The sequence below is a fragment of the Oncorhynchus kisutch genome, unplaced genomic scaffold (assembly GCF_002021735.2).
Source record: "Oncorhynchus kisutch isolate 150728-3 unplaced genomic scaffold, Okis_V2 Okis07a-Okis12b_hom, whole genome shotgun sequence".
Taxonomy (NCBI): domain Eukaryota; kingdom Metazoa; phylum Chordata; class Actinopteri; order Salmoniformes; family Salmonidae; genus Oncorhynchus; species Oncorhynchus kisutch.
Genome location: NW_022261984.1, coordinates 14,033,006 through 14,051,200, shown reverse-complemented (window position 1 = coordinate 14,051,200; position 18,195 = coordinate 14,033,006). Strand labels below are relative to the sequence as shown.

Genomic DNA, 18,195 nt, shown 5'->3' with positions numbered 1-18,195 from the left:
AATATACTGTATCCCTGATCAACATATAACCATAAATATACTGTATCCCTGATCAACATATAACCATAAATATACTGTATCCCTGATCAACATATAACCATAAATATACTGCATCCCTGATCAACATATAACCATAAATATACTGCATCCCTGATCAACATATAACCATAAATATACTGTATCCCTGATCAACATATAACCATAAATATACTGTATCCCTGATCAACATATAACCATAAATATACTGCATCCTAAACCCTGATCAACATATAACCATAAATATACTGTATCCTAAACCCTGATCAACATATAACCATAAATATACTGTATCCTAAACCCTGATCAACATATAACCATAAATATACTGTATCCCTGATCAACATACAACCATAAATATACTGTATTCCTGATCAACATATAACCATAAATATACTGTATCCCTGATCAACATACAACCATAAATATACTGTATTCCTGATCAACATATAACCATAAATATACTGTATCCCTGATCAACATACAACCATAAATATACTGTATCCCTGATCAACATATAACCATAAATATACTGTATCCCTGATCAACATAACCATAAATATACTGTATCCTAAACCCTGATCAACATATAACCATAAATATACTGTATCCCTGATCAACATACAACCATAAATATACTGTATCCCTGATCAACATATAACCATAAATATACTGTATCCCTGATCAACATATAACCATAAATATACTGTATCCCTGATCAACATATAACCATAAATATACTGTATCCCTGATCAAAATGTAACCATAAATATAATGTAACCTAAACCCTGATCAACATATAACCATAAATATACTGTATCCTAAACCCTGATCAACATATAACCATAAATATACTGTATCCTAAACCCTGATCAACATGTAACCATAAATATAATGTATCCCTGATCAACATATAACCATAAATATACTGTATCCCTGATCAACATATAACCAAAAATATACTGTATCCCTGATCAACATATAACCATAAATATACTGTATCCCTGATCAACATACAACCATAAATATACTGTATCCTAAACCCTGATCAGCATATAACCATAAATATACTGTATCCCTGATCAACATATAACCATAAATATACTGTATCCCTGATCAACATATAACCATAAATATACTGTATCCCTGATCAACATATAACCATAAATATACTGTATCCTAAACCCTGATCAACATATAACCATAAATATACTGTATCCCTGATCAACATGTAACCATAAATATACTGTATCCCTGATCAACATATAACCATAAATATACTGCATCCTAAACCCTGATCAACATACAACCATAAATATACTGTATCCCTGATCAACATATAACCATAAATATACTGTATCCCTGATCAAAATATAACCATAAATATACTGTATCCTAAACCCTGATCAACATATAACCATAAATATACTGTATCCTTGATCAACATGTAACCATAAATATACTGTATCCCTGATCAACATGTAACCATAAATATAATGTATCCTAAACCCTGATCAACATATAACCATAAATATACTGTATCCCTGATCAACATATAACCATAAATATACTGTATCCCTGATCAACATATAACCATAAATATACTGTATCCCTGATCAACATATAACCATAAATATACTGTATCCCTGATCAACATACAACCATAAATATACTGTATCCCTGATCAACATACAACCATAAATATACTGTATCCCTGATCAACATATAACCATAAATATACTGTATCCCTGATCAGCATATAATCATAAATATACTGTATCCCTGATCAGCATATAACCATAAATATACTGTATCCTAAACCCTGATCAACATATAACCATAAATATACTGTATCCTAAACCCTGATCAACATATAACCATAAATATACTGTATCCTAAACCCTGATCAACATATAACCATAAATATACTGTATCCCTGATCAACATACAACCATAAATATACTGTATCCCTGATCAACATATAACCATAAATATACTGTATCCCTGATCAACATATAACCATAAATATACTGTATCCCTGATCAACATATAACCATAAATATACTGTATCCCTGATCAACATATAACCATAAATATACTGCATCCTAAACCCTGATCAACATATAACCATAAATATACTGTATCCTAAACCCTGATCAACATATAACCATAAATATACTGTATCCTAAACCCTGATCAACATATAACCATAAATATACTGTATCCTAAACCCTGATCAACATATAACCATAAATATACTGTATCCTAAACCCTGATCAACATATAACCATAAATATACTGTATCCCTGATCAACATATAACCATAAATATACTGTATCCCTGATCAACATACAACCATAAATATACTGTATCCCTGATCAACATATAACCATAAATATACTGTATCCCTGATCAACATATAACCATAAATATACTGTATCCCTGATCAACATACAACCATAAATATACTGTATCCCTGATCAACATATAACCATAAATATACTGTATCCCTGATCAACATATAACCATAAATATACTGTATCCCTGATCAACATATAACCATAAATATACTGTATCCCTGATCAACATATAACCATAAATATACTGTATCCCTGATCAACATATAACCATAAATATACTGTATCCCTGATCAACATATAACCATAAATATACTGTATCCCTGATCAACATATAACCATAAATATACTGTATCCCTGATCAACATATAACCATAAATATACTGCATCCTAAACCCTGATCAACATATAACCATAAATATACTGTATCCCTGATCAACATACAACCATAAATATACTGTATCCCTGATCAACATATAACCATAAATATACTGTATCCCTGATCAACATATAACCATAAATATACTGTATCCCTGATCAACATACAACCATAAATATACTGTATCCCCGATCAACATATAACCATAAATATACTGTATCCCTGATCAACATATAACCATAAATATACTGTATCCCTGATCAACATACAAGCATAAATATACTGTATCCCTGATCAACATATAACCATAAATATACTGTATCCCTGATCAACATATAACCATAAATATACTGTATCCCTGATCAACATACAACCATAAATATACTGTATCCCTGATCAACATATAACCATAAATATACTGTATCCCTGATCAACATATAACCATAAATATACTGTATCCCTGATCAACATATAACCATAAATATACTGTATCCCTGATCAACATACAAGCATAAATATACTGTATCCCTGATCAACATACAACCATAAATATACTGTATCCCTGATCAACATACAACCATAAATATACTGTATCCCTGATCAACATACAACCATAAATATACTGTAACCCTGATCAACATACAACCATAAATATACTGTATCCCTGATCAACATACAAGCATAAATATACTGTATCCCTGATCAACATACAAGCATAAATATACTGTATCCCTGATCAACATACAACCATAAATATACTGTATCCCTGATCAACATACAAGCATAAATATACTGTATCCCTGATCAACATACAACCATAAATATACTGTATCCCTGATCAACATACAACCATAAATATACTGTATCCCTGATCAACATACAACCATAAATATACTGTATCCCTGATCAACATATAACCATAAATATACTGTATCCCTGATCAACATATAGCCATAAATATAATGTATCCTAAACCCTGATCAACATATAACCATAAATATACTGTATCCTAAACCCTGATCAACATATAACCATAAATATACTGTATCCTAAACCCTGATCAACATACAACCATAAATATACTGTATCCCTGATCAACATACAAGCATAAATATACTGTATCCCTGATCAACATACAACCATAAATATACTGTATCCCTGATCAACATACAACCATAAATATACTGTATCCCTGATCAACATACAACCATAAATATACTGTATCCCTGATCAACATATAACCATAAATATACTGTATCCCTGATCAACATATAACCATAAATATACTGTATCCCTGATCAACATATAGCCAGATGACAGTTGTGTATGCAGTGGTTGATTTGGCTACTTTCATTCTGGTAAAACACCCTTCTCAACAACAGCACATTTGATTTAAAAAAATAACCCTAGCAAATGACATTGGTTGTCGCTCAACTAATAGCCTAATATGGAACCCTATTCCCTATGTAGTGCACTACTTTAGACCAGAGCCCTATGGGACCCTATTCCCTATATAGTGCACTACTTTAGACCAGAGCCCTATGGAACCCCTATTCCCTATATAGTGCACTACTTTAGACCAGAGCCCTATGGGACCCTATTCCCTATATAGTGTACTACTTTAGACCAGAGCCCTATGGCACCCTATTCCCTATATAGTGTACTACTATAGACCAGAGCCCTATGGCACCCTATTCCCTATATAGTGCACTACTTTAGACCAGAGCCCTATGGGACCCTATTCCCTATATAGTGTACTACTATAGACCAGAGCCCTATGGCACCCTATTCCCTATATAGTGCACTACTTTAGACCAGAGCCCTATGGCACCCTATTCCCTATATAGTGTACTACTTTAGACCAGAGCCCTATGGGACCCTATTCCCTATATAGTGTACTACTATAGACCAGAGCCCTATGGCACCCTATTCCCTATATAGTGTACTACTATAGACCAGAGCCCTATGGCACCCTATTCCCTATATAGTGCACTACTTTAGACCAGAGCCTGATGAAAGTAGTGGGAAAAGGGTCCCATTTGGGATGTATTTATAATTATCTGTAAACCTTATCTGACCAGGAATACCAAGTCTGTCTGTCTGTCTGTCTGTATGTACATGCCCCATGCCTGAGTATGTAAGTGTGCCTGTGTGTACATGTAATGTATTCAAATGACTTATAAACAGTCATCTCAGGTCAGTTTTATGAATGAAGTCCCTATGGGTTCATAACGGTACTGGCAGTGGGTAACATGATCCCAGATCAGTGGTGGCAGGCAGGCTTACCTCAGAGACTGGGCTATGATGTTCTCACATATGGTCAGGCAGTGGGCCACTCTGTCCTTTTTGGTGGTGGCCAGCTCTTTCTTCCTACAGAGAGAGAGGGAGAGGGGGAGAGAAAGAGCAATAGTGTGTGTGTGTGTGTGTGTGTGTGTGAGAGAGAGAGAGAGAGAGAGAAATCAGGTAACAAAGGGTTCATTAAAAGCACATGCAAGTAAAGAGAAGAAAGACTGGTAGCATTACCTTGCCTAACGAAGTAGAACAACAATGGAGAATGTGTGTGTGTGTGTGTGTGTGTGTGTGTGTGTGTGTGATGCCAGTCTATTGCTAAAGGTAAGACTAATTACAAGCTCACTGTACATGCCTGTACAACCTACATTTAGACTGTTAAATGGTTCATTAAATTGTTAACTAATAGCTAACCGGACTATCTGCATTTTAATTTTTATTTTTTACTAGGCAAGTCAGTTAAGAACAAATTCTTATTTTCAATGACAGCCTAGGAACAGTGGGTTAACTGCCTTGTTCAGGGGCAGAACGACAGATTTGTACCTTGTCAGCTCAGGGATTCGAACTTGCAACCTTTCGGTTACTAGTCCTACACTCTAACCACTAGGCTACCCTGCCGCCTCTACGCTCTAACCACTAGACTACCTGCCTCCTCTACACTCTAACCACTAGGCTACCTGCCTCCTCTACACTCTAACCACTAGGCTACCTGCCTCCTCTACACTCTAACCACTAGGCTACCTGCCTCCTCTACACTCTAACCACCTGGCTACGCTGCCATCTCTACGCTCTAACCACTAGGCTACCCTGCCATCTCTACGCTCTAACCACTAGGCTACCCTGCCGCCTCTACTCTCTAACCACTAGGCTACCTGCCTCCTCTACACTCTAACCACTAGGCTACCCTACCGCCCCTACACTCTAACCACTAGGCTACCCTACCGCCCCTACACTCTAACCACTAGGCTACGCTGCCATCTCTACGCTCTAACCACTAGGCTACCCTGCCGCCTCTACGCTCTAACCACTAGGCTACCCTGCCACCTCTACACTATAACCACTAGGCTACCCTACCGCCCCTACACTCTAACCACTAGGCTACCCTGCCACCTCTACACTCTAACCACTAGGCTACCCTACCGCCCCTACACTCTAACCACTAGGCTACCTGCCTCCTCTACACTCTAACCACTAGGCTACCCTACCGCCCCTACACTCTAACCACTAGGCTACCCTACCGCCCCTACACTCTAACCACTAGGCTACCTGCCTCCTCTACACTCTAACCACTAGGCTACCCTACCGCCCCTACACTCTAACCACTAGGCTACCCTGCCTCCTCTACACTCTAACCACTAGGCTATCCTGCCGCCTCTACGCTCTAACCACTAGGCTACCCTGCCGCCTCTACGCTCTAACCACTAGGCTACCCTGCCACCTCTACTCTCTAACCACTAGGCTACCTGCCCCCCCCTACACTCTAACCACTAGGCTACCTGCCTCCTCTACGCTCTAACCACTAGGCTACCTGCCTCCTCTACACTCTAACCACTAGGCTACCTGCCTCCTCTACTCTCTAACCACTAGGCTACCCTGCCGCCTCTACTCTCTAACCACTAGCCTACCCTGCCGCTACCTTGACTCATCCCATACACTGCTGCTACTGTGTATTATCTAACCTGTTGCCTGGTCACTTTACCTCTACCTGTATATGTACAGAGCTTTCAGAAAGAATTCACACCCCTTGACTTTCATCCACCTTTTGTTGTTACAACCTGAATTTAAAACGGATTCAACTGCGATTTGATTGTGTCACTGTCCTCCTACACATAATAATCCATCATGTCAAAGTGGAATTATGTTTTAAGACATTTTTTTTACAAATGAATTCAAATTCAAAGCTGAAATGTCTTGAGTCAATAAGTATTCCCACCCTTTTGTTATGGTGATGCCTAAATCAGTTCAGGAGTAAAAATGTGCTTAACAAGTCACATAATAAGTTGCATGGACTCACTCTGTCTGCAATAATAGTGTTGAACATTATTTTTGCATGACAACCTCATCTCTGTACCCCCACACATACAATTATCTGTAAGGTCTCTCAGTCGGGCAGTGAATTTCAAACACAGTTTCAACTACAAAGACCAGGAAGGTTTTCCAGGGAGTGTTTCCAGTGCTCTGAGGGATATTCAAAAAGAAGGCACCTATTGGTAGATGGGTAAAAAAAATATCAATTTGAGCATTGTGAAGATATTCATTACCCTTTGGATGGTGTATCAATACACCCAGTCACTACAAAGATACAGTCACTACAGTCAGTCACTACTAACTCAGTTGCCGGAGAGGAAGGAAACCGTTCAGGGATTTCACCATGAGGCCAATGGGGACTGTAAAATAGTAACAGAGTTTAATGGCTGTGATAGGAGAAAACTGAGGATGGATCAACAACATTGTAGTTACTCCACAATTACTAACCTAAGTGACAGAGGGAAAAGAAGGAAGCTTGTACGGAATAAAAAATATTCAAAATAATGCATCCTGTTTGCAACAAGGCACTAAAGTGAAACTGCAAAAAAATGTGGCAAAGCAATTACATTTATGTCCTGAATACAACGCATTATGTTTGGGGCAAATCCAACACATCACTGAGTACCACTCTTCATATGTTCAAGTATGGTGGTGGCTGCATCATGTTATGGGTATGCTTGTCATTGGCAAGGACTAGGTAGTTTCTTTTAGGATAAAAATAAATGGAATAGAGCAAAGCAAATCCTAGAGGAAAACCTGGTTCAATTTGCTTTCAGCAGGACAATGACCTACAACACAAGGCCAAATATACACTGGAGTTGCTTACCAAGAAGACATGTTCCTGAGTGGCCGCGTTATAGTTGAACTAAAATCAGCTTCAAAATCTATGTCAAGACTTGAAAATGGCTGTCTAGCAATGATCAACAACCAACTTGACAAGGCGTGAATACATTTCTTAACAATAATTTGCACATAACTGTACAATCCAGTTGTGTAAATCTCTTAAGAGACCCACAGCTGTAATGGCTTCCAAAATGTGATTCAAACATCTCAGGGGGTCTTTCATTTATTTTTCACAGAAAAAGTTCAAATTGTCTTCCACTTTGACATTAGAATACTTTGTGTGGATTGTTGTCAAAAAATATAATTGAAAACATTTTCATCCCACTTTGTAACACAACAAAACGTGGAAAAAGTCAAGGGGTGTGAATACTTTCTCAAGGCACTGTATTTCGGCAGGTTAGCCTAGTGGTTAGAGCGTTGGACTAGTAACTGGAAGGTTGTGAGTTCAAACCCCCAAGCTGACAAGGTACAAATCTGTCGTTCTGCCCCTGAACAGGCAGTTAACCCACTGTTCCCAGGCAGTCATTGAAAATAAGAATTTGTTCTTAACTGACTGGTTAAATAAAGGTCAAATAAAAAATAAAAAATGTCCTCCTGTTAGTATCTCTATTTTCTCTCTCTCTGCATTGTTAGGAAGGACCTGTCAGTAAGCATGTCACTGGTAGTCTACACCTGTTGTTTACCAAGCATGTGACAAACACAAATGTCATTATGTTGATTTGATAAAAGAAATGTATTGAAATCAATTATACCTATAAAAAGGCTAATTCTATGTATATTAGACAACCAGCAACGAATGATTGTGGGGGTGGAAACGAAATCAGTCAATCTGTATATGCACAATGTATATGAGATAAGAGAAATTAAACTTGATTTTATTTATTTTTTCAAGATTTTACTTTAGTGAAATGATATCGTAATATTTAGTCCACCTTGGCATTTGTTTACAAGCGCCAGCTATCAAAAAGACGTGGGGTGTAAAACTGTGTGTGTTGTGACAGGGTCGCCTGGACTGGACGGTGACAGCTAGCTAGCTATAAGGTTAGCTTCGCTAACTCGCAATAACCTGCGAATAGCTTCGCTATAACTAGCTAGCTAACCAGCCAACTACCGTGTATGTAATGTAAGCTTAACTCATCGCTCGCAGTGTCTCAACACAATGACCATAAACAAACACGGACGTACTGTTTTTGAGCCGTCTCCTCGGCGGTCGGCGGTCCCTGTTGTTGTTGGAAAGACTTGAGAGATTCAAAGGCCTTCATTAATTTATCCATGGTGGCCATTTTTTTTTACTAGCAGTGGTTAGCTTAGCTGTGGCTAATATTTACACAATTGTCGTTAAGTGTCAGTTAGCTAGCTATCGGAATCAACCAGGGGGAGCAAAAAAAAACAACAAAAAAACACGCGCCGGGAAGCGAACCGTCCGTAGTACGACGAGCGTATGAACACTACTCGCGACTACTTACTGCCGCCTCTCCCCCTTCACTTATCGACGCAAGGAAATCCTTTATTTCTTTACAATAGCCTCGGTAAATGAATAGGACGTTGGTTGATATAGCCACTACCATCCATACTCAAAGCCATCTTCGATGCGCCCGGACAGAATCACAAGGAAGTGGGAGCTCCTGTGACAGTTGGTGGAGAAGGGTTGGGCCAACGCTGCACCGGTAGCCAATCAGAGGAAGAGCGGGCACCAATAAGGACGAGGCTCGGGACGTCGTCAGTTGTGATTGGGTGGAGGCACCAATAAGGACGAGGCTCGGGCCGTCGTCAGTTGTGATTGGGTGGATGGGGAACGGCTTTTTTTTTTTTTTTTTTTGAGCGTCACGAGTGCTGAAATCCTGCACGACGAGGCGATATTCCGTGATATCAGAACGGTATATCATCTGCACCGTTTACATTCTATGCCTTCCAACGGTAATCCCGACTGTTGAGTCGGGGAAAAAAAACGGAAGTTTCCTTCCAAGTGAGCGATCTTGGCAGAATCATCATGTGATTAGGGCGTGTGTCTGCTCTGGGGAGATGTGGATGAGGTAGTGCGTATTGAAAACATTAGCCCCTGCAGTCACATTGCAGCGTATTTCAGCACGCGCACTTATTAGTGTGACATCAACATTTCAATTAGAACAGGTAGAAACGTACCGATCAAAATTAAATAAATGTGTTTTCTTCCAATGACTGTCTCACACACCCAGATATGTAGTACCTGTAGGAAACACTCAATCACTATCTGACATGTAGACTATACTGTATATGTGCTTTCTATCTGTCCCAAATGGCAGTCTATTCCCTGTGTAGTGCACCACTTTGGACTAGGATCCATAGCACTCTGGTCAAAAGTAGTACACTACAGTATGGAGGGGTTAAGGCTTTATCCTGCTTTACTGTTGGGTTCAGTTAGGGACACCTCCTTTATCCTGCTTTACTGTTGGGTTATACCTGGGACACCTCCTTTATCCTGCTTTACTGTTGGTTTCAGTTAGGGACACCTCCTTTACTGTTGGGTTCTACCTGGGACACCTCCTTTATCCTTCTGTACTGTTGGGTTCTACCTGGGACACCTCCTTTATCCTGCTTTACTGTTGGGTTCAGTTAGGGACACCTCCTTTATCCTGCTTTACTGTTGGGTTCAGTTAGGGACACCTCCTTTATCTTGCTTTACTGTTGGGTTCTACCTGGGACACCTCCTTTATCCTACTTTACTGTTGGGTTCAGTTAGGGACACCTCCTTTATCCTGCTTTACTGTTGGGTTCAGTTAGGGACACCTCCTTTATCCTGCTTTACCGTTGGGTTATATCTGGGACACCTCCTTTATCCTGCTTTACTGTTGGGTTCAGTTAGGGACACCTCCTTTATCCTGCTTTACTGTTTGGTTCAGTTAGGGACACCTCCTTTATCCTGCTTTACCGTTGGGTTATATCTGGGACACCTCCTTTATCCTGCTTTACCGTTGGGTTCAGTTAGGGACACCTCCTTTATCCTGCTTTACTGTTGGGTTCTACCTGGGACACCTCCTTTATCCTGCTTTACTGTTGGGTTATATCTGGGACACCTCCTTTATCCTGCTTTACTGTTGGGTTCAGTTAGGGACACCTCCTTTATCCTGATGTACTGTTGGGTTCAGTTTGGGACACCTCCTTTATCCTGCTTTACTGTTGGGTTCAGTTAGGGACACCTCCTTTATCCTGCTTTACTGTTGGGTTCAGTAAGGGACACCTCATTTATCCTGCTTTACTGTTGGGTTCTACCTGGGACACCTCATTTATCCTGCTTTACTGTTGGGTTCTACCTGGGACACCTCCTTTATCCTGCTTTACTGTTGGGTTCAGTTAGGGACACCTCCTTTACTGTTGGGTTCTACCTGGGACACCTTTATCCTTCTGTACTGTTGGGTTCTACCTGGGACACCTCTTTTATCCTGCTTTACTGTTGGGTTCAGTTAGGGACACCTCCTTTATCTTGCTTTACTGTTGGGTTCTACCTGGGACACCTTTATCCTTCTGTACTGTTGGGTTCTACCTGGGACACCTCTTTTATCCTGCTTTACTGTTGGGTTCAGTTAGGGACACCTCCTTTATCCTACTTTACTGTTGGGTTCAGTTAGGGACACCTCCTTTATCCTGCTTTACTGTTGGGTTCAGTTAGGGACACCTCCTTTATCCTGCTTTACTGTTGGGTTCTACCTGGGACACCTCCTTTACTGTTGGGTTCTACCTGGGACACCTCCTTTACTGTTGGGTTCTACCTGGGACACCTCCTTTACTGTTGGGTTCTACCTGGGACACCTCCTTTATCCTGCTTTACTGTTGGGTTCAGTTAGGGACACCTCCTTTACTGTTGGATTCTACCTGGGACACCTCCTTTATCCTGCTTTACTGTTGGGTTCAGTTAGGGACACCTCCTTTACTGTTGGGTTCTACCTGGGACACCTCCTTTACTGTTGGGTTCTACCTGGGACACCTCCTTTACTGTTGGGTTCTACCTGGGACACCTCCTTTACTGTTGGGTTCTACCTGGGACACCTCCTTTACTGTTGGGTTCTACCTGGGACACCTCCTTTACTGTTGGGTTCTACCTGGGACACCTCCTTTATCCTGCTTTACTGTTGGGTTCTACCTGGGACACCTCCTTTATCCTGCTTTACTGTTGGGTTATATCTGGGACACCTCCTTTACTGTTGGGTTCAGTTAGGGACACCTCCTTTATCCTCCTTTACTGTTGGGTTCTACCTGGGACACCTCCTTTATCCTGCTTTACTGTTGGGTTCTACCTGGGACACCTCCTTTACTGTTGGGTTCAGTTAGGGACACCTCCTTTACTGTTGGGTTCTACCTGGGACACCTCCATTATCCTCCTTTACTGTTGGGTTCTACCTGGGACACCTCCTTTATCCTTCTGTACTGTTGGGTTCTACCTGGGACACCTCCTTTACTGTTGGGTTCTACCTGGGACACCTCCTTTATCCTGCTTTACTGTTGGGTTCTACCTGGGACACCTCCTTTATCCTTCTGTACTGTTGGGTTCTACCTGGGACACCTCCTTTACTGTTGGGTTCTACCTGGGACACCTCCTTTATCCTGCTTTACTGTTGGGTTCAGTTAGGGACACCTCCTTTATCCTGCTTTACTGTTGGGTTCAGTTAGGGACACCTCCTTTATCCTGCTTTACTGTTGGGTTCAGTTAGGGACACCTCCTTTATCCTGCTTTACTGTTGGGTTCTACCTGGGACACCTCCTTTATCCTGCTTTACTGTTGGGTTCTACCTGGGACACCTCCTTTATCCTGCTTTACTGTTGGGTTCTACCTGGGACACCTCCTTTATCCTGATTTACTGTTGGGTTCTACCTGGGACACCTCCTTTATCCTCCTTTACTGTTGGGTTCTACCTGGGACACCTCCTTTATCCTCCTTTACTGTTGGGTTCAGTTAGGGACACCTCCTTTACTGTTGGGTTCAGTTAGGGACACCTCCTTTATCCTCCTTTACTGTTGGTGTATATTTGTATAATGAAAAGGTGCTTCCTGACTACAATGCATTACTGTGATATAAATCATTTGTCTCACCTAGCTTATCTTAAGGTGAAAGCACTAACTAAGTCACTCTGGATAAAAAGCCTCTGTCAAATGACTAAAATGTACCAAAAACCAATCAGGAGACACGGGGGGGGGGGGGGGGTGGTTTGTGTTAATTTTTTTTATCCAAACGGCAGTGTATTCTCAGAATAATTACAAATGTCAGAAGATATGACACAGTAACACCCAGTGATACAACTTGTACAACAATTACATGGACTGCAGTGGTTGAACAACATGACTGTACAACAAAAAATTAAAGATCATTTAAAAAAGGGCTCTGTCCCAAATGGCACCGTTTTCATTACCTATATAGTGCACTACTCTTGACCAGGGGCCTTATGGACCCTGTTCACAAGTAGGCCACTATATAAGGGAGTATGTTGTCAATTTGGGACGTAGCCCCCCCCCCCAAAAAAAAATTATATATATATAATTTGTCCGGTCACCTTGTGGTAACAAATGTGTTGTTGTCCCCTGTAAATGTGTGTCATATGTTGGCACTGAAAGGTCATTTCAATTACAGACAAGGATCCTGCAACAACCTATAACATGCTTGTAATAATAATAATTATTATTATTGAGTAATAATTACATATTATTTGTTTCATATATTAAAATGCACTTTGTACAGACATTAAAAACACGCCAAAAAAAGCTGTATTTAGGTTCCTTGTCGGCCTAACACTGACTAAGGATGACTGGTTGGCACATACTGTGGGTAAGGCCTGGAGTTCCTCCATCCTGATCACATGACCAGGAACAACAAGGGGCCCTAGTTAGAAGATGGGACTGAATCCCGTCCTATAGACTCAGGGGGATTTGGACGATGCGCCATTTAAATTTTTAAAAAAAAGGTAATTTCTGACCGAGACGACATCTGCAGCGTTTTACTGTGAACATTGACTTTAAACAAAACATTTTTTACGTGCATTGTGGACAAAGCTCGATCGGATTGAATCGTGGGTCATAGAGAGGCTTTAAGTTGGGCTCAGAGGGTTTTCCCGGGCCAGGTCACATGGTCAGGTCACATGGTCAGGTCACATGGTCAGGAACAACTCTTGGCCATCCACATACTGTAGATCAAGGTTTATGCCCGTTATTTCGGTTGAAAAAAAAAATGTTTTAAATGTTTAAATCAAAACCATTTCCAGTTTGATTTGATGTCATTTGTATTATGCTCAAAGACACTTCCTATAGTTATTGCATGTGTCCCAAATGAAACGCTATGCCCTGTGTAGTACACTTCTTTTGTAGTGCACTACATACAGTAGGGAATAGGGTGCCATTTGAGAAGCAGACAGTTTCCACACCTTAGTGCCGCAAAATGAAATATCTTACTGCTGTACAGGGATGGATGCCCTTTACCCCCAGTCCAAGTGGGTGTGTGTGTGTGTGTGTGTGTGTGGCTGCGCCTGGGTGTGTGTGTGTGTGTGTGTGTGTGTGTGGCTGCGCCTGGGTGTGTGTGTGTGTGTTTTGAATTACATCCTTTACATGGTTTTTGAGGCGAAGAGTGTTTCTACACTTGACTGACAGGTGAGGTGAGCTTCGTGGTGCGTCTGGAAGCAAAGAAATATAACATGTAGAAAAAGACAACAACAAGAAGCCAACAGCCAGAGCTAGCTATGTACTGCACTGTATAACGTTCCTAATTCTAGAATAGAATGTCATGGAATAGCCAGATCTCTGAACACTCACAGTTCTCTTTCCCCACATGTCAGATACCAGGCGTATTGGAGCAGAGCCACGACAAAGTGTATATGTACGTGAGAGACGTAACGTTGTTTTCTAGCAGAGGAGTTCTAGTGGTTTCAGAAGAAGAACTGTGTGGTGTATTCTAATTCTAAACACATTTGATTGATTGATGATATTCAATGATTTAACTGCACTCATTTGTGTAAAAAAAAATCTATGTAGAATGGAATTCCTTGAACCCTTTGAAGGAATGTCAACAGTACATTCTGTTTGAACATTCTAATTGATTTAGAATCAATGACGTCATAAAGGGATTCCGGAACAGAGGACAAAGGGAACCACTTGTCATAAGATTCTTAGATTCACCCCTCCAATGGTTAAACAGAATGAAAGGTCATTCTGGGAGGCTGGGTGTCTCTATAAAAGGACATGAATACAGTATATACAACAAACAGCCAAAAAGATCCATCTCAACATTTTCACAGCATTAAAAAAAAGTGAAAGGGGGTTACATTGGTTGGACGGTTGGTAAATAATATGGTCGCCTGAATGACAAACAAACAAAACAAACAAAATGGCCGAAAACGCTGGTCTCAAGTCATTCTTACGGAAGAGACTACGTGGTGTAGGGAGACGTGATCAAATCCTCATTCAAGTCTCTCTCCTGGCACTACTTTTGACATGAGGCCTGGTCTATAGTAGTGCACTAAATAGGGAATAGGGTGCCATTTTGGACTTAACTTTTATCATCTGCCACATCCACCTCCAGTTAAAGCCACTGGACAGAACGTGGGGTCTAAGGGCCCTGGTCTAAAGTAGTGCACTATATAGGGAATAGGGCTCTGGTCACTAGTAGTTCACTATATAGGGAATAGGGCTCTGGTCACTAGTAGTTCACTATATAGGGAATAGGGCCCTGGTCTAAAGTAGTGCATTATATAGGGAATAGGGCCCTGGTCTAAAGTAGTGCACTATATAGGGAATAGGGCTCTGGTCACTAGTAGTTCACTATATAGGGAATAGGGCTCTGGTCACTAGTAGTTCACTATATAGGGTCTAAAGTAGTGCACTATATAGGTAGTGCCATTTTGGGTCACACCCTTGGGTGGAGGCAAAGATATCATTATGATTAAACTGTAGGTCATTTTGCCATGGATAACCCATCTCGGTGCCAAGAATTGGTCTAATTTAATTAACCTATTTGACATTTTGTTTGTTGATTATATCAAAGCCCTTTTGTCTTCAAAAGTTACAAAACGTCCCGATTCTGTGACCATAACTTTTCTATTCTGTTTGTAAATCATCCTCATCACCACCATAGCTGAAGGCATGGACACAAGGTATACTGTTAAACTGTTAAATCAAGGCATCTCTCTTCCCACCCCTCTGCCAGAACAATGGACTATTCCATGTCAACTGCTTATCTGTGCTTTTCTGGAAGTGGGTGACTACATTTTCCGTAGTTTTTAGGGAAGTTATTTTGACTATGAGACATGTGGACAGAATTCAAATCTTGTTCTGCTTTCCAATCGTCTCATATCTTCACGTGGACCCAGTAAGAAGGTCAGGGATCATTAACTAGATTCAGACGGAATGTGATTACAAATTATTTGGAGACTTGCAAATTGGCAGCATAATTATTTAAAACCTTGCCTACATTTTGCATACGTTCCCATACCTGTATCTCTCTATTATGGGAATATCTATTATGGGAATATCTATTATGGGAATATCTATTATGGGAATATCTTGGAACACCTCCAAAATGTTAATAATTTGGAGGTGTTTTGCTGGTGTTTTTACAGTCGTACATCCAACAATAAAAATACAAAATAAAAATAAATGAAAAAATATATATATAAATTGGGGGGGCCAAATAAAATCACCCGCGGGCCAAATTCAGCCCGTGTGCCACCAGTTGGAGAACCATGGCATAGAGTCTAACTATGGGCTGGGGGCTTCTTAGGGTGTAAGAACTAAGGGGATGTCTAGAGGCTAGGGTTTAGGGCGTAGAGTGTATGGTGTAAGGGGTTGATTTGGAACAGGGAATATGTGACATGGTAATACTGGACGTTGGCCAAAAGAACAGAAAAGACAGACATAGGATACATCCTAAATGGAGCCCTATCCCCTATATAGTGCACTACTTTAGACCAGAACCCTATGGTACCCTATTCCCTATATAGTGCACTACTTTAGACCAGAACCCTATGGCACCCTATTCCCTATATAGTGCACTACTTTAGACCAGAACCCTATTCCCTACATAGTGCACTACTTTAGACCAGAGCCCTATTCCCTACATAGTGCACTACTTTAGACCAGAACATTATTCCCTATATAGTGCACTACATTAGACCAGAGCCCTATGGCACCCTATTCCCTACATAGTGCACTACATTAGACCAGAGCCCTATGGCACCCTATTCCCTACATAGTGCACTACATTAGACCAGAGCCCTATGGTACCCTATTCCCTACATAGTGCACTACATTAGACCAGAGCCCTATGGCACCCTATTCCCTACATAGTGCACTACATTAGACCAGAGCCCTATGGTACCCTATTCCCTACATAGTGCACTACATTAGACCAGAGCCCTATGGTACCCTATTCCCTACATAGTGCACTACATTAGACCAGAGCCCTATGGTACCCTATTCCCTATTCCCTACATAGTGCACTACATTAGACCAGAGCCCTATGGTACCCTATTCCCTATATAGTGCACTACATTAGACCAGAGCCCTATGGTACCCTATTCCCTATATAGTGCACTACATTAGACCAGAGCCCTATGGTACCCTATTCCCTACATAGTGCACTACATTAGACCAGAGCCCTATGGTACCCTATTCCCTACATAGTGCACTACATTAGACCAGAGGAGCCCTATGGTACCCTATTCCCTACATAGTGCACTACTTTAGACCAGAGCCCTATGGCACCCTATTCCCTACATAGTGCACTACTTTAGACCAGAGCCCTATGGTACCCTATTCCCTACATAGTGCACGACATTAGACCAGAGCCCTATGGTACCCTATTCCCTACATAGTGCACTACTTTAGACCAGAGCCCTATGGCACCCTATTCCCTACATAGTGCACTACATTATGCAGGGAATAGGGCGCCATCTGGAAAGGCACACATACTATACAAACAAACGCAAGGCTCCATCGAGAAAACGAATAAAAAAAGACTTACTAATACAATGGTTCAGTCCGAAATAGTACCCTTTCCCGACACAGTGCACTACTTCTGACCAGGACCCATAGGCCACAGGTAAAAGTAGTGGACTTATATAGGGGAATAGGAAACCATTTGGGACATACCCTGTGCTTCTTTAAAAAAAACATTTTTTTTTTAAAGAACAAGATCCTTAATACACATTTTCTTCGTTCCCAAAAAACAAATAAACCAAAAACAAACAATAACAACAACAACAACAACAACAAAAACGTAGAAAAAAAATGATGTATGCATTCAAGTGG

At 40.7% G+C, this 18,195-nt stretch overlaps 1 protein-coding gene across 1 annotated transcript in view; it reads right to left on the bottom strand.

Moving 5' to 3' along the window:
* Window positions 1–9,722, bottom strand: part of htt (huntingtin) — a 142,560-nt gene extending 132,838 nt beyond the window's left edge. Inside the window, 2 exon segments of the mRNA XM_031814603.1 lie at window positions 5,059–5,142; window positions 9,118–9,722. Coding sequence (XP_031670463.1) covers window positions 5,059–5,142; window positions 9,118–9,215 — 182 coding nt within the window. The 5' untranslated portion in view covers window positions 9,216–9,722.
* Between the last annotated feature and the right edge of the window lie 8,473 nt (window positions 9,723–18,195).